Here is a 17,082-nt window from a genome sequence, read left to right on the forward strand (position 1 = left end):
CGTTTGACAGACGGACAGGTCGTACTAGTATTTGTTAGTTTAATGATTAAATACAAATACTAGTATTTGTATTTAATCATTAAACGCTGTTTTCAGCTGGATTTGACCGAATTTGAGAGCATTTTGAGCCGTTTGGCGAATGGACGTCTATAGACGTTTTTTTGCCTCCATCGCGATATCATCCAGTATTTGTATTTAATCATTAAATGCTGTTTTAGGATGGATTTGACCCGATTGCTGTCATTTTACGGCTCGGTTCTGCTACATCTGCCTGCCCAAGAGTGCTTATTCCCGGACTGCCATTGATGGTAGACGAACATTGATTTTTACTATAATTTGGAAAACACCGGCGGCGGGCCGGATTAAAAATCCTAACGGGCCGTATATGGCCCGCGGGCCGAGGTTGAAAAACTTGTACACACACGATCCGGCGGGGCGAGCGTTCGAATCCCGTTTCGGCGAAACCTCCGTTCGGCCGAATGAACGTTCGGTGGAACGTCCATTCGGCGACCTGCCCGTCTGTCAAACGTCCGTCGGCGAAACGTCTTTAAGCGAATCATCCGAGTACCGATGATGTCGCTCACACTGGTACTCAGTGCGCTCAGGGAGGTTGTCTTTCTGCTCAGACCAACAAAAATTTAGAGGGAACTTTGGTTCGGAGCTGAATGAACCAATCACGGTGAGGTATACGGCTCTGGAGGGCGGGACATCGGCCGGGCTGTCCAGTGCCTCGCTCACTCACTCATTCATTCCTCCAATCAGCTGGGCGGAGGAGAAGCCGTGAGGCCGATCACTCCGCTCGGCGCGCACACTCCTCCGCTGCTCTCAGCATAGAACTGAATGAGGCGCTATGATCCGTGATCCAGCCTGTGTCAGTGTCTGTAGCCATCTCCGCGATTGAAACGGAGAGCGAAAGTGCACATGCGCCACAAACCCGCGCGACTGAATGTGAAAGATCAACCCGAGACTCATTCCAAGTGGAAAAACATATTACAGAGCCCCAGAGATGTCTCTTTCAAAGCCTGCCGTGAAGAGAAAGGTCGGTGATGAGCACAGACAGTTTCAAGAAAAGTGGGGAGTGCAATATTTCTTTGTTGAACACAGGGGCACCCCGACGTGTCTCATTTACACTGAAAAAGTTGCGGTGCACAAGGAATACAATTTGAAACGTAATTGTACTATGAGACATGCTGAGGAGTACGAAAAATACCAGGGAGATGAGAGAGCCAACCAGGTTGCCAGTCTTAAAACACGTCTTCTGAGGCAACAGGATCTCTTCAAGAAGGCTACCAAAGACAGTAATGCAGCAGTCAAAGCTAGCTACGCCGTTTGTGAGTTGATTGATCCTGTGCTAAGTGATCCCAAATGGCTCATGGACTTGGCTTTTCTTGTTGATATCACACATGAGCTTAATGTACTGAACAAGAAGCTACAAGGCCAGGGGCAACTTGTCAGTGCTGCCTATGACAATGTGAGAGCATTCTGCACTAAACTTGTGTTATGGAAAGCCCAGCTCTCTCAGACAAACCTTTGCCATTTCCCAGCATGCAAGGCTCTCGTGGATGCAGGCACACCATTCAGTGGTGAGAAGTATGTTGAGGCCATTTCGAAGCTACAGGAGGAATTTGATCACAGATTTGCAGACTTCAAGACACACAAAGCCACATTTCAAATTTTTGCGGACCCCTTCTCCTTTGATGTGCAAGATGCCCCTCCTGAGCTTCAAATGGAGCTCATTGACCTGCAGTGCAACTCTGCACTCAAAGCCAAGTTCAGGGAGGTGAGTGGAGAAGCAGACAAGCTTGGGCAATTTTTGAGAGAGTTGACCCCCAGCTTCCCTGAACTTTCCCGAAGGTTCAAGCGGACCATGTGCCTTTTTGGGAGCACATACTTGTGTGAGAAGCTCTTCTCCACCTTGAACTTCAATAAGTCCAAGTACAGGTCCAGACTTACTGATGAGCATCTTCAAGCTCTACTGAGGGTCTCCACTGCTTCCTCCCTCAAGCCAAATGTGACTATGTGAGAAGAAGCGCTGCCAGGTCTCTAGCAGCAAGGAGTAGGCAAAAGAAGCCGTGTTCAGAATATTTCATGTTCAATGTTCCATTCAAGTTCAGAAAGTTAAAGGTTAAAGAGCTGTAAATACAGACATTTGAAACGGAATAAAAATAATTCATTTTCTCTACTTAGCCAGCCAGTATATATCTACTGTATGCTCATTAGTATTATTTGGTTTTATATTACTGATTGATTTATTTTTTATTCATCTTTAAGTTAATTTATTTAATTCATTATTTTTTGTTAAAAAATAAAGATATTTGATAATGTTGGAAAGTTTTATCAGTGCTTTTCTTGTGGAAATCCTGATGCGGCCCAGTCTCACCCAGACTCGGCCTCTAGCGGCCCCCAGGTAAATTGAGTTCGAGACCCCTGGTGTAAAGTATGACTAAAACCTATTTTTAAGTGTATAATAATCTAAGTTCATTTAAGTTAAATTTTAAGTTTATGTTATTGTTACGAGCGCGTTGCCATCCATCTTCTTTCTCTCTCTCACTCTACCACGCTCACTTTTTCAAACTCTCACTCTCAAACATCATAACCACTATATAATTTTTTGTTACTCCGTTAGTAGATGGTGAATTGGAACCAATAAAATATATTTTTTCCTTGTAATATCCAGTTTTTTAAATCTTTTTTCAGAGGTTGGGAAACAAATGAATTTGTATTTAGTTCATTTCTATGGAAAAAGTTGATTTGACATACTAGTCAATCGACATACGAGCTTGCTCCTGGAACGCATTAAGATCGTATCTCAAGGTATTACTGCATTTATAAATACACTTCTTGATTATTGTGCGGGTGTACTTGTATTTTTGCATAAGTGTACAAACATGTAGTATGGTTTTGATGATAGGAGTGATCCTACCTCACGATTTTTCAATTATCGCGGCCATGTCTGGTTTACATAATCTGCGATATTTGAGGGATTACTGTATTGTCTCAACAAATTAAATTGGAAATATATTAAGTGGGCCATGGCATCCTTCTATTTTTCCTAGAAAACAGCCCCCATAGAAAACATTGGGACACCCCTAAAGTCTGGGTTTGCCTCCAAAGTAAGAGGGAGGGCTCGTTCAATCAACCATCTTCTACACCGCATATCCTCACAAGGGTTGTGGGGATTGCCGGAGCCTATCCCAGCTGACTCGAGGCAAAAGGCAGACTACAGCCGAGACTGGTCGCCATTCAGCTGTAGGGCACACAGATAGACAAACAATCATCCGCACTCACAAACATACTGCCACCGGCAGGAATCGAGCCCAAACCAAAAGGGGGAAGGCAGGTGCAGGCTCGATTAAAATTTCATGTGAAAATAGGTTTTACCCAAAATTAAAATACATTTTAAAAAAGCTTCAGCGTTGGATTCACGGAAAAGAGGGCTTTAAATTTGAATTCACCGAAGATAAAACACCAAACAGTAATCTATATTCCAATTCCCAACAAATCATTTAAACTATTTTCTGGCGTCATTGTTTTCCTAATTAGCATCATATATCAGAGGCATAAACAAAAAGCATCTGGCGCGCTGTGCTGCAAATTCAAGTAATTATTTTTTTCATGTGTTTATTATGCCTAAACCTTAGAGGCAAAGTCATTTGCACAACTGGTGTATCACATCTGGAGAAATTTCGTTGTCATGCAGCATGCTTAAACATTTAGCAGAGAACTGCCACAGGTTCAAAGACTTAAGGTTTGATTTGTCATCAAAAGCAAATCACATTTTAATATTTTTACTTTATTATTCTACATTTGCAGCCTCATGTTTACCACTTTCGGGATGTTTGTGTGTCACATCTGAAAATATACGCTGCGGCCCGAGGACAGCCCAGAGGTTCCAAATCCTGAGCTTAAACCATTTTGTAGGTCCAAACTTTTACAGTCCACCTGACCTCTCCCTTTTACTTATACATTGGAGTAGCTTTAATCAAATGATGATTACCCTTATGTTTTGAAAGGAGGATTAATCAGATTCCAGAATATTAAACAAAATATGGCACCAAGGGCAAAAAAAATACAATTCAGAAGGCAAAAGAAATTGGTATGATTAGGATTTGCATGACAGCATGATTCTACTGATGCCCAAATCATGACTCTATGAGGAAAAGTATTTTAAATGTTGAGGAATTAGGGCTAGCTTTTGATCTGGCAGTGTTATAGAAAAGTAGAAACGTTTGTGACTCATTTTGCCTTTTGCCAAAGGTGTGTGGTGGAATTCTCCTTATTTTCTCACCGATTGTAAAAATCAAGGTATCATAGAAAAGCTTAGTCGATGACAAATCTAAATATTTTTCTGCAGGAAAATATTGGTTGGTGTATACACACAGCTGAGGTGAATATGGCTTTTACCCTATTCCACATCAGTCTTATTGCCACATCCCTCGGTGAGCCGCCATCATAATTTGGCATGTGAACATCATTTTTACCGTGACCGGACGTTTGGTCGCCGGACGTTTGGTCGCCCGGACGTTTGGTCGCCCGGACATTTGGTCGCCCGGGTGAATATAATTTTGAGAGCTGGTTTCAACAGTAGATATTTAGATATTAAACTCTCTCTCTCATGAATATAATTTTGAGAGCTGGTTTCAACAGTAAACTCTCTGTCATGTTGTCAAAAATCCGGCGACCAAACATCTGGCGACCAAACGTCCAGGCAACCGAACGTCAGGGCGACCAAACGTCCAGGCGACCAAACGTCCGGCGACCAAACGTCCGAGTTCCCATTTTTACTGCCCCAAACACAGCTGTGTTCACTCACGCCAGTGAATGGAAATACGTATATGCGCCACATTTTGTGACAAACTTACCATCAGTCAGCGGCCCAGTGGGCGAGTGGTTAGCTCGTGGCACTCATTATTCTGGACCCTCGCCGGAAGTCAGTTGAGATAGGCTCCAGCACCCTCCATGATCCTTGTGAAGAAAAGCAGTAGAGAAAATGAATGAATGAATAACATCAGTCATGCCACACGTGGAAACCACATAGACGCTGATACACTCGAAACAGAAAAATATAGCTTATATTATGGAAACACACTTCATAGCTTTATAGCTTCTGTACCTATATAACAGGTGCACACAGGTTAATTGAATGTGTTGCCTTTAAGAGAGGACTCTAGCAGCCAGACAAGTTGCCTGGGCTTTAGGTCTCGCAGTTGCCGTGCTCTCCTGCTGTGCTAGCCAAGATGCACGGCTTAGAGACCCCACCTGGTTGAAGGAGACGTTTCAATGGGGCCGTGACACGGGTTGGCAGTGTTGTTTGGGGCTTGATAAGTCTCAAAAGAAACACATTCACACTTTCAATGCACACACGAGACAGGAAACACATTCACATTTTTGATGCACACACGCATGTGAATGGAAACATTCATATTTTCGATGCACACATCCATGTGGCACAAAACACACATCTTTTGAGATTTGTAAACATGCACAAATTCATCAAATGTGTGAACGTAATGTCTTATGCGCACGAATGACGTGTTTTGCATTTGAAATCAACACGTACGGGTGAGTGAATAGTTTCGAGACTCATTTTGCGCAGTCAAAAACTTTGGTGAATATGTTTTTCTTTCAAGCCAGGTGGACCGACCAGGATTTTAACCAAGGACACCAGAGCTGTGAGGCCGACATGCTAACCACTCAGCCGCTTTGCCGTTATTTACAGGACATATTTCTGGCTAAGCATTACTAACAAGGTTGTATATGAAAAGACCTCAGACAATGATCTGGGCCAGACTGTGAGCTTTATTTAGTCTCAGTACATATTTTTACTTGTCTCAGCGAATGACACAAATGCTAAAATATTTGTCCTATCGAGATGTATTTGACAGATATAGGTATGCCGCCAAACCTTCAAAGATATTTTATAAATATACAAAAGAAGGGCTTTGTAGACTATTTTCAACTGTGTAATTATATAAAAATCTGTTTGCTTTCATGAAGAAACCATTTGAATAACAATGCAGAATGCACGAATGGTTTTAAAGCTTCGCTTTGAATGTGGTGCATATTGCACTCTAAACAGCAAACACATGTTCAATATTCATTTTCCCCTTTTGTCTCAGTCCTAAAGACAATTTTCTCATGAATGGATCCATAACCATTCTTGGCCATATTTCTTGCAGCAGTGCATAGGAAGGAACACAGAGTCTTTGAAAAATAAAGTGTGTTCTCACACACAAATACCGGCATCACAATGATCCATTTATTCCGCCCAAAACAGAGAGAAGAACCTTGTATGTCTCCTTCACGGATCAATAATAAACAGCACAGCAGTCCTCCAGCAAGAAAGTGTCCCATAAAGAGTTTTAGCTTGATTTGCACTTTTAATGGCTTTCAGTGACACTTCAACTTGGCAACTTCAATCATAAACAGGAATTGATAAATTTAAGTCTAGGCCACACAATATATATATATATATATATATATATATATATATATATATATATATATATATATATATATATATATATATATATATATATATATATATATGTATATATATATATATATATATATATATATATATATCAGTGGCGGTCCGTGAATTTCCTAGTGATGCCTTCAGCTATCGGAATCAATCCAACCCTATTTTATGGCTATAAAACCTCTACTGCAGCTACAGCTGCGACACATAAAAAAACATCAACAATAACTTCATACAATTGAAATATTATTGAGGAATATAGCCATATTTTATTCACCATAAATCCTTTTTAACTGTACATAATATCCATCCTCCTTTCTTTCCTCCTTTTCTATCGCCATCGAAGCTAATGCTGAAAGTAAAGCCTGTCCTGTCGTATTTCTGGCATATGTTTTAATTCGATTTAGTGCTGAAAATGTTCGTTCCCGGTTGTGACAGGCTTGCTTGCTTTGGAGTTGTCCGACCTTTCTTAATGATGTCCAGCTTTTTTTTCTTGAAAAGTCCATCTTGAAAATGGCTTTGACAGTAAATCTGCAAACAAATCCATTTCTTCTCCTCCTTCAGCCATTGCGGGTTGACAAAACCGCTATTAAATCAACGCAACAATACATTTGCTTGTGAAGCTTGCTCCAGATACACTTTGACAGCTCTGGCTAGTCCACTCTATCACTAGCCAATCATAGTTGGTGAAAGCGATGACGCATCCCTACGCCTGCGAGAAGGCAATGAGATATTTCTTAGGCCAAAAGAGAAGCCCTTGAAGGCCCTGACAGGATTTGCTGCAATCAATTTATTAATATTTATACAAATACCATCAAGAAAGTTCATGAACTCTTTTTGGTGGTCAGCCTTCTCTAGATTAGTACAATGCCCTGATTTGCAAAATGGTACAGACCTTCAGTGATCTCTCCCCCCATGCTGTAATGCGCACAGCATTTATTTTCTGTATTACCTTCTCTTGCCTCACTTTGATTTATACACACTATATTGCCTCATTCACTAATGTGAACTCAGTTGGAGCCAGGCCCTTGGTATAGAGCCAGAGGACCAGGTGAATAATAAATCTTACCCTGAGATTAGAGTCCAGCAGTCAGATGACGGACTCACCACACTTGTGACGCTCTTGGACTCATCAAGGTCAGACTGCACTCCTACTGCTGGACAAATGAGGGACAGAACCCAAGTAATTTTGTTTGACCCCATTGAAATTTCTTGGATGTCCAACAATAACCCTACGGGGAAATCACAGGGAATATGTATATGATTATTCCCATGCCCCTGTCATAGGGTAAAAGACCAGTCAATGTCCCTTAGTCAATCATATTTATTACTCTGTCTTTGATCTTATGAACAATTTTAGAGTCCTCGGGTATACCCAGAGTAATTTTGCTACTGTTTCTTTCAATGGTGGACTATTTGTGAGATTTGAGACAGAAATTGCCCTCCAAACACTATACTTTGCACGGGGCGGATGAAAACAAACTCTCTGATTCGAGTCTAACAAAAACTGGTCATAACTAGTACTAGAAAATGTTGTGACAGGAACTAAAAATGGTTGGAAAATATGTTGCAACATTACAAATTAGATTGAGACCAAATATGAGGGTCACTCCATTACACTCAAGTTTTAAATAATCCATGTACAAAGTACTAACACATAACAACAACATAAAAATATGGAGTAGGAAATTATGAATCAGGGGGCATCTTGTATGAGAGAAATCGTAGAATTCACCGGTTTTAAGGCAATTTTAAGGGTACGGCTTATACGCGGAAGCGGTCCATATTCAAGAAAATATGCTAATATTTCTTTTCATTGTTAATTTATATACATGAGTAAGTGTAGGTTGGTTGAACACTCAAAATTGCCCCTAGGTGTGAGTGTGAGCATGAATGATTCTGTCTGCCCTGCTATTGGCTGGCCAGCTAGTTTAGGGTGTCCGCTGCCTAGTGCACCCCATGTCACCATTGTGAGGATAGGTGTTATCGAAAATGAATGAATAAATACTTTGGCTTAATCGTATTTAGTTTTCTTGTTCAACCAATCCGAAGGGTGCAGTGGTGGCTCTGCCTGACTTTGGTGACGGGTTCGATTCCCACCCGGTGAAGGGATGATTGTGAGCGTGAAGGGTTATCTGTTTCCTCGTGCCCTGAAATCGGGTGGCAACCAATTCAGGTTGTCGCCCGTCGGCTGCCTGTTGTTGGTTGGGATAGGGTCCAGTACCCCCTGTGACCCTTGTGAGGATAAGCGGTATGGAAAATGAATGAATGTTCAACCAATGCACATGATGAATTTAGTGTAAGGTTTTTTTTTTCTTTCATAGCACTGATATTTTTTAATTAAATTATTACAACATCAACCCTACTTGGAAGTAGAAGATGACCTCACAGATTAATTATGTGAAATTGGCCAGAGAGATCTGCACTATGGAAAGAAAACCTGATTGAAATGACACCCATCTAAAATGCTTGTGAAGTTGAGTATTTTTCTGTCAATGTCTCAACTGCAGGCTTACCAGAGTGCTGTTTCTTTGACCACCTCTTCACCAGCGTAATAAAAGTGCACCTTTTGTCCACCAAATTGTCACTTGCACCAGGCCTGTCTGCAAGGGCACACTTCACTGCACCAGTATATTTCTTTCATGTCTATGCAATTACGAAAATTGTGCCCTAAGTGTTGTTTGTTTAAAGTATTACTTTTTTGAATTTGCTTTTAACAGACCATCAGAGCCAGAAAAACTAAACTTTGGGGCTAGAACATTGCTAATTCTGCATACTGTATATTTTCTGAATCCTCCCAGGGGCCCGAGTAACCTTTTTTTTGGTTCTGTTTGCTAGTCTGATTATCAAATTTTATTTTATATAGGTGGATATGCTGCCTTAGGTCTAATAAGTAACAGTTTGGTGCAAGGTCGTGGGAACTAACATCGCTACTGACGGCTCATCAGCCATGTTTTCTCTGTTTTGTGTTTGTTTTTCCATTAGTGTGGTAGTGTCCTATATATATATATATATATATATATATATATATATATATATATATATATATATAGAGAGAGAGAGAGAGAGAGAGAGAGAGAGAGAGAGAGAGAGAGAGAGAGAGAGAGAGATATCAGTGGCGGGCGGTGCATTTTCTGGTAGCGCCTTCAGCGTATCAATCCAACCCTCAAAAACTATTTTATGGCTATAAAACCTCTACTGCAGCTACAGCTGCGACACATAAAAAATAATCAAGAAATTAATGCACAAAAATGGGGTAAAATCCACTTCCTAGCAGCATTTCATGATTAAATACAAATACTGGAGCTTTTCAGACATTAAAACCAGGCCTGGGGGTGATTTTTCCCGGGAAAAGACAGCGATGGACGTCAATGGTGAAACGCCAAAAATTAAACTGGGGTAAAATCCATTTCCTAGCAGCATTTTGTGATTAAATACAAACACTGGAGCTTAAATACAAACACTGGAGCTTTTCAGATATCAGAACTTGGCCCACAATTGAAATATTATTTAGGAATATAGCCATATTTGTAATTTTACTCACCAAAAATCCTTTTTACACAATATCCATCCTACTTTCTTTCTTCCTTCTTTCCTATCGCCATCGAAGCTAATGATGAAAGTCGAGCCTGTCCTGTCATATTTCCGGCATAATCCGTTTTGAAAATAGCTTTTAATCAACACAACAATATACTATTTGCTTGTGGAGCTAAGTTAGCGCGCTGAAAGTGCCCCACACACCATTTTCCCGGCTGTAACAGGCTTGCTAGCTTCAGAGTTGACCGCCCTTTCTTAATTATGTCCATTTTTTCCTGAAAAAGTCAGTCTGAAAAATAGCTTTGTGAGCAAACAGAATCTATTTGTTTTTGCTTCTGTCTGCCATAGTGGGTGGAGTTTGCGATCTCGGCTGCCTCGGTACTGCTTTGGCCCGCCTACTAGCCAATCATAGTTTGTGAAAGCAATGACTTGTCCCAGCCAGCAAAATGCTAACGCCTATGAAAAATCATTGTGGGGTTGCCAACTCGAAATCTGATTGGTTAAAGCAACAGTCTTATCGACGCTTGTTTAATGCAGCAGAGCCCGCAAGAACTGATTGTGCAGGCTTTGAGGCAGATCTGATCTGGCAACAAATAATGGCTGAAATGTGATTGGTTAAATGCTTCAATATGAAAACACACATCTGGAAGCAGTGCAACCAGGGGGAAAAGCAATGAAAGGAAGCTAACAGACCATTTGGAATACTAATAAGTATTGATGGACAAAATATAATATGATTCAGATATTTGTTAGGCCAGCAGAGAAGGCCTGGAAGGCCCTGACGGCCCGCCACTATATATATATATATATATATATATATATATATATATATATATATATATATATATATATATATATATATATATATATATATATATATACGAATCCTCGACCCCAGAACTTTGACGCCTCCTTCGTTCTGATACAGACGGGCTGAATTCACATGATTAGTGAGTATTTAAATTTAAAAAAAAGTCCTGAAGTCGGTTTGAAGGATGTACATTCTTTAAAACTGTAGGAGGATCATCTGAATGTCTCGTACCTCAATTGATTGCTGAGGGTTCTTCAAGGTTAATGTATAATTGGGAGGGTGTCTTTGATTAAAAGTAAATATATATATTTTTCAATTAAAAATCACATTTTGTTTAATTTGTTTAGTTTTATTTTAGCTCTAGAATTGTTCTCAATGTAAAGATGCTGAGGAAAAAGAGAAGTAACACTGTTATTATTTGTAAATCATGGGCATACAATGTCAGGGAGGAGCCAGATATGAGATCTAATATCCCCAGAGGGTAAATTTGGGGAAAAAACAAACATTCTTTCCAATGACTGATGCCGTCAGATGGGAATTTATTCATAGATGGATGTATAATGCATGCGTAAAGGATGAATAACTTCTTGTAAATCTGCACATAACACTAGTGTGTATGTGGATTACCCCTATGTGCAGTGTGCCAGAACGTCCGGAGAAGGGCTGATTGAAGAGAGTGAGTTTATTTTAACGAGCCCCTGCAGTGGATTCACCTTGAGATGAATCTTCTCCTGCAGTCTCACTGTATCTGATGTGTGCACCATCACTAAAGTATCGATGTCCTACTGTCTGTTTACACGTGTGAGTACAATTTTGCCGAGTTGGGGAGTACACTGGAAGTTATGGTGAGAATAAATGCGTTCATGGAGTCATATCTCTTGTTGTACTTATTTGCTGTTCGACCAGACAACATCAGTCATTATTATTTCATATACATTTGATACTAAAAAATACTAATCTCAATCTAAATCAAAAGTTGTTCTCATAAGAAGCCTCTCACATACTCAACCACCTGGACGGCCGCATCGGGAACCATCTGGTATGCTCACATCTCAAAGCAAAGAATTGGTTGAAATGTTCCTCGTATCTCAAATTTCTCGTATGTTGGGACACTCGTATGCCAAGGTATTACTGCATGGTTTTCACTGTGCTGGATTGGTCTTCTTGTGCACTGAGAGTATGCAACTAGTGCGCAATTGCACATCTTAGAAGGAATGTTGGTACCATACTTTTTGCTATGTGGGAAGAAACCGGAGTCCCCAGACAAAACCCACACAGAACCAGGGGGGCCATGCAAGGTCCACACAGGTGAACTCACCTGGATTCGAACAAAGGACCCCAGAACAGTGAGGCCGACGCGCTAACCACTCAACCGCCATGCAGCCGCAATATTCTATTCATTTAGTATTTGCGCAGAGACATGACACTATTTCCACACTACTTCTTTTGGCCTCTAGATGTCCCTGTAGCATAATCACTCCCTTTTTTCTTCCAACCAAGGTGCCTCCTTATTTCTCCTTGTTGACTGTTTACGTCGGCAATGGCGGAAATATTTCCATTCCGTAAGTTAATCGCGAAATAACCACACTATATTTACATTTAAACGGGTTTCATCTTGTTTTCATTGAACCGGTATTATTTTAACAAGTCATACAATAGATTCATCTTTTTTGGTGGCGTGTAGATGGTTGGTGTGGCGTATAAACATATGAACAGTGCAGTTCGCGACAGAAGTGTTGGACAAAGTTCACTTATTTTCATTTAAGTTCAATTATTAATCACAAACCAATCAGGGTAAGCAAGTTCGTGAAAAAAAGACATTTTTACCTTCCGGCTCAGTCATTCAAGTTGACCAGTTGAACATTACAGAAAACAGTGTTTTGAAGTTTCTGGTATTGAATGGGTTGAAATCATGACTAGTGGGACCGCCATTCCAGTATTTTCCAATGGTTACGTCACTGTAGAGTACATTATAAATATCCATATATTTGTTTACGTTTTGATTTCAGACATTAAGCCATAGGAAGCTCACACAGGAAAATTATTTTTTCATGTTCAAATTATCGGGACCCTAGTGTTGATATTTTCTGAGATTTATAAATACAGTAATACCTCTACTTTCGAATGCATCTAGATACAAAAGTTTCAGGTTACGATTTTTTAATATGCATATGGATGACTCGAGTTACGAGAAAAATATATATATACACACACATACATATACCTACATATATATTAATGGATTCAAAAAAAATATGGATTGATTCAGAATAGTTTTCATCTATTGATGTGCTGCATATAAGAATTGGTTATTCCTTTGCAACATGATGGTGATATCAATTCAAACTTAGGGATGTGAGAAACCTCCTCAAAAAGGGGCCGAAAAATAATGTGACAAGACATTGTTTTAAGGAACTCTACTCTCGTCCTCAGTCCCTGGTGTGTTACCTGATTGAAGACTGGCTCTTGCAGTCATGAATGAAGAGCTGTCACCTTTGGACTGCCTGCTGCCCTCAGGTACTTTCTTTCAAACTTCCATCCCTTTGGTGGAAGCACATGTGCACAGTCTACCAAAATCCAGTAAAATGTGGCCTACCTATGCAACTCAAACACAAGATATTAATGTCATATATGCAACTACGCAAAATGCCTATTTTTTCACTAATAAGTCAGAAACAACTAATGGATAAAATCGACTAAAATTGATGAATAAATTTGTTGTCAATGAGTTTCATTGTTGTTTATTGTCGGCAAGTATTTATAGGTGTATTCACTGTACTCAAACGTAGGGGGGTAAATCAATTTGGATGAATGGGTGCTACGGACTCTTGTACAGTAGGTAGCAGTATGAACCTAATGCCAATCTGCCATTAATGAAATTATGGTGATGCTAAATTTCCTCTGTTTGAATTAACTTTGTATTGTTATCATGTAGCCTGGTGACACCTGATGACCTCATTTATTCATGCGATATTGTCTGCAAGTGCGTTAGTGTTAATGTGAAAAGTTGATCTCTGGAGCACAGTATTTCAATTATCGTATTTTCCCACCTATAGGACGCACCACATGAGAGTTGTTTATTTTAAATTATTGGTGCGGATTAAATGAATAAGCGGGGCCCCTGTCATCCACCGAGAAAAAAACTGAACATAAGAAAGTGGCGTGCAATTGACTGGTATTACAAGCCACCCACTAGCACTGCTAGGCAATTGAAGCAGAAAGAAGAATTAAAAGCGACGACTCCTTGACATGGCCTCTTTGTACTGTACGAAGAAATGGAGAGACTGGAGACTGTTATTTAATGCTAAGTTGTTTTGAATTCATAATTTGAAGTTGTTTAGATGTGTATTTATGTGCATGTGTTTGTGTGCTAATGTTAACTTCGTCCTTACACTGTCTTGCACTCCTCACGAATTGAAAATGTTTTCGCATGCTTTTTACTCATTTTAAAGCAATAATGAATACTTTTCTTCTTGTTTTATCTAATTTTTGTGTGTTTCTCACATCTTTCATACAAACGTGGGACACTGATCATTTTAATAGCTTTACTTGGTATTTTTTTAGGACTGTGAAATGAATTAAATAATTTACATATTAAGTACTACTCTACTTAAGAAAAATCAAAGTTACGGAACAAGTTCTCATCTCATTTTCTGAATTGCTTCATCTTCATTAGAGTTGTGGGGGGTGCTAGAACCTATCCCAGCTGATTTAGGGCCACAGGCAGGGGACACCCTGAATTGGTGGCCAGCCGATTGCAAGAAAACAAGTTCTGTACCAATAAATTTCGTAAATAGAAGTACGACTGTAATAAGAACTTAATCAGCAACATATTTTCCAACAACGCCATGTAAACATATATGCGCAAGGAGGAACACTTTACGGCATAAACAGCATAAATACCTAAAATACCAATCCCATTCTGCTGACACAAATACCTCAGGAATTAGCATTTGTAACAACTTTTCGGAATTTAGAAGTCTATCTCTGCCCACCAGGGTTTTAAAATGCACTCACAGGCTTGTTTTATATTCTCTGCCAGGAGTCTCAATAATTTCCTCTGAGAGATTAAATGAAGCAAGCAACAGAAATACATTCTATTTAGAGTAATGTCTCAATCAAGTTGAGAGAGAGAGGGGGGGGGGGGGGGGAAGAGGGGGGGAGAGGGAGAGGGAGAGAGAGAGGGAGAGAGAGAGGGAGAGAGAGGGAGAGAGAGAGGGAGAGAGAGAGAGGGAGAGAGAGAGGGAGAGAGAGAGAGAGAGGGAGAGAGAGAGAGAGAGAGAGAGGGAGAGAGAGAGAGGGAGAGAGAGAGAGGGAGAGAGAGAGAGGGAGAGAGAGAGAGGGAGAGAGAGAGAGGGAGAGAGAGAGAGGGAGAGAGAGAGAGGGAGAGAGAGAGAGGGAGAGAGAGAGAGGGAGAGAGAGAGAGGGAGAGAGAGAGAGGGAGAGAGAGAGAGGGAGAGAGAGAGAGAGGGGAAGAGAGAGGAAGAGGAAGAGACCAAGAGGGAGAGAGAGAGAGAGGGGAAGAGAGAGGAAGAGGAAGAGACCAAGAGGGAAAGGAAGTGCATGTGTGAGAGTGTCAAAGGAATTTTCACACATCTTAATCACATGCAATGAAATTAACACACTTAACTTTCCATATTTGTAAGAAAGCTGGGATTCAGGCTTTTTATTTATTTATTTTTGCATCCTCTGAGAGTATATTTTCAAACAGAGTAAAATCAACACAGAGATTACAGAGAGTTCATCGAAACGAATTGCTTATCTTTTAGTATTTGTTTTAGTACCGTGTTTAGAGACTTGATGTTTTATTGAGTCATTTATTAATTTACAATGAAGTAACTGTTACATTTGAACCCTAATTGCAAATTTGGACTTCTGGTATAGCACAGAATTTATACACGTTTTGGAAACAATAAGCTTCAAGATGTAAGTAATCACATGGAAAACCAAATAACGTAGTTATAAAAATATAGCAAATAGAGATGACAAAACAAATTAATAAATCAACACACAAAATATCCATGTAAATTACACATTTATGATTTGATGTTTTACCTGAATACCATGCTATCCAAACCAAAAATCACACTTTTTTTTTCAAAGCTTGCTTCTATTCAAAGATATACAGGTCTCTGAATAATTGATTTATTTGCACAGTGGTGCCTCTACTTATGAAATGAATTCATTCCAGAAGTGTTTTCTTAGCTGGGTAAAAGCTTAAATTTGTTCCAACCCATTCTAAGATGCCCAATACTACCTCGAAACCCTTCAGCAATTATAAAACTACAGTAATGCCTTGACATAGGAGTGTACCGACATATGAGGAATTTGAGATACGGGTAAAATTCCCAGCAAATATTTACCTTGAGATACAAGACAAATTTTGAGATATGAGCATTCGAGACAGCCAGGTGGCCACGTTTCTCCCTTGTGCAAAGATCTCTACGAGCGCTGGGCGGAGCGTTGCATTTTTTTTTCATTGTTTTATTTTTAGTTAGTCAGGGCAGAATTAAGGGAAACACAATGGATCCAGAGCAAGCCGGTGCAATGAAGGGTAGTGCGAAGAAAAGCCGTATGATGACAATCGATATTAAGCACGAAATGATCAAAAAACATGAGTAGTGTATGCGTGACTGAGCTGGCTCGCCAATCCGTATGGAGAAGCAGGAACTTTGCCTCGAAAGCTGCCGTGGAATACATTAACCTCTTTGCCTTGGTAATTGCACAAGAAGGTTTAAATTTAGTGTAACATAAGATTAAAACTTTGTCTGTATAGGAATCTAAGTTCATTTAAGTTAGATTTTAAGTTTATGTTACGTTATGAGTGCAACCGTCAAGTCTCTCTCTCCCCCTCCCATCCACGAACTCCCCGTTGTATTGAATAATGCCTCATTTTATTATTAAACACCATAACCACTAGTTATTTGTTACTCTGTTCGTAGATGGTGAATTACAACCAATAAAAATGTTTTCCATTGTAATATTCTGTTTTTTGGTGTTTTTTTCAGAGCGTGGGAACAAAATAATTTGTATTTAGTTCATTTCTATGGGAAACGTTGATTTAAGATACGAGTAAATCGGCATACGAGCTCAGTGCTGGAACACATTAAGCTCGTAACTCAGGGTATGACTGTATACATACACATTGTGTATAAAATGAGCGAAACACAAAAAAATGAAACAAAATAAAATTATTTATTAAGCTATTAAAATGTATGAGACATGCAAAGACATTTTACATTGGGGTGGATGA

The 17,082-nt window shown here is 39.8% G+C and overlaps 1 protein-coding gene and 1 long non-coding RNA gene across 5 annotated transcripts in view; one reads left to right on the top strand and one right to left on the bottom strand.

Annotated features, from left to right (window-relative positions):
- Nucleotides 1-4,862: 4,862 nt before the first annotated feature.
- LOC144091564 (uncharacterized) lies at nucleotides 4,863-12,763 on the bottom strand. Its single transcript, XR_013305756.1, has 3 exons — nucleotides 12,657-12,763; nucleotides 7,551-7,713; nucleotides 4,863-4,965 (listed from the first exon to the last, which is right to left on the bottom strand). It is a non-coding gene; the product is annotated as an uncharacterized LOC144091564 (long non-coding RNA).
- The window catches only part of tpk1 (thiamin pyrophosphokinase 1), a 56,016-nt gene continuing 51,245 nt past the window's right edge, over nucleotides 12,312-17,082 (top strand). For 3 of the 4 annotated variants that reach the window (XM_077624015.1, XM_077624014.1, XM_077624019.1), the window contains exons 1-2: nucleotides 12,312-12,391; nucleotides 13,263-13,346. In XM_077624015.1, coding sequence (XP_077480141.1) covers nucleotides 13,304-13,346 — 43 coding nt within the window. In that variant the 5' untranslated portion in view covers nucleotides 12,312-12,391; nucleotides 13,263-13,303. The other variant, XM_077624016.1, reaches the window with a different exon arrangement.

Source organism: Stigmatopora argus, chromosome 17 (assembly GCF_051989625.1).
Source record: "Stigmatopora argus isolate UIUO_Sarg chromosome 17, RoL_Sarg_1.0, whole genome shotgun sequence".
NCBI classification, from domain to species: domain Eukaryota; kingdom Metazoa; phylum Chordata; class Actinopteri; order Syngnathiformes; family Syngnathidae; genus Stigmatopora; species Stigmatopora argus.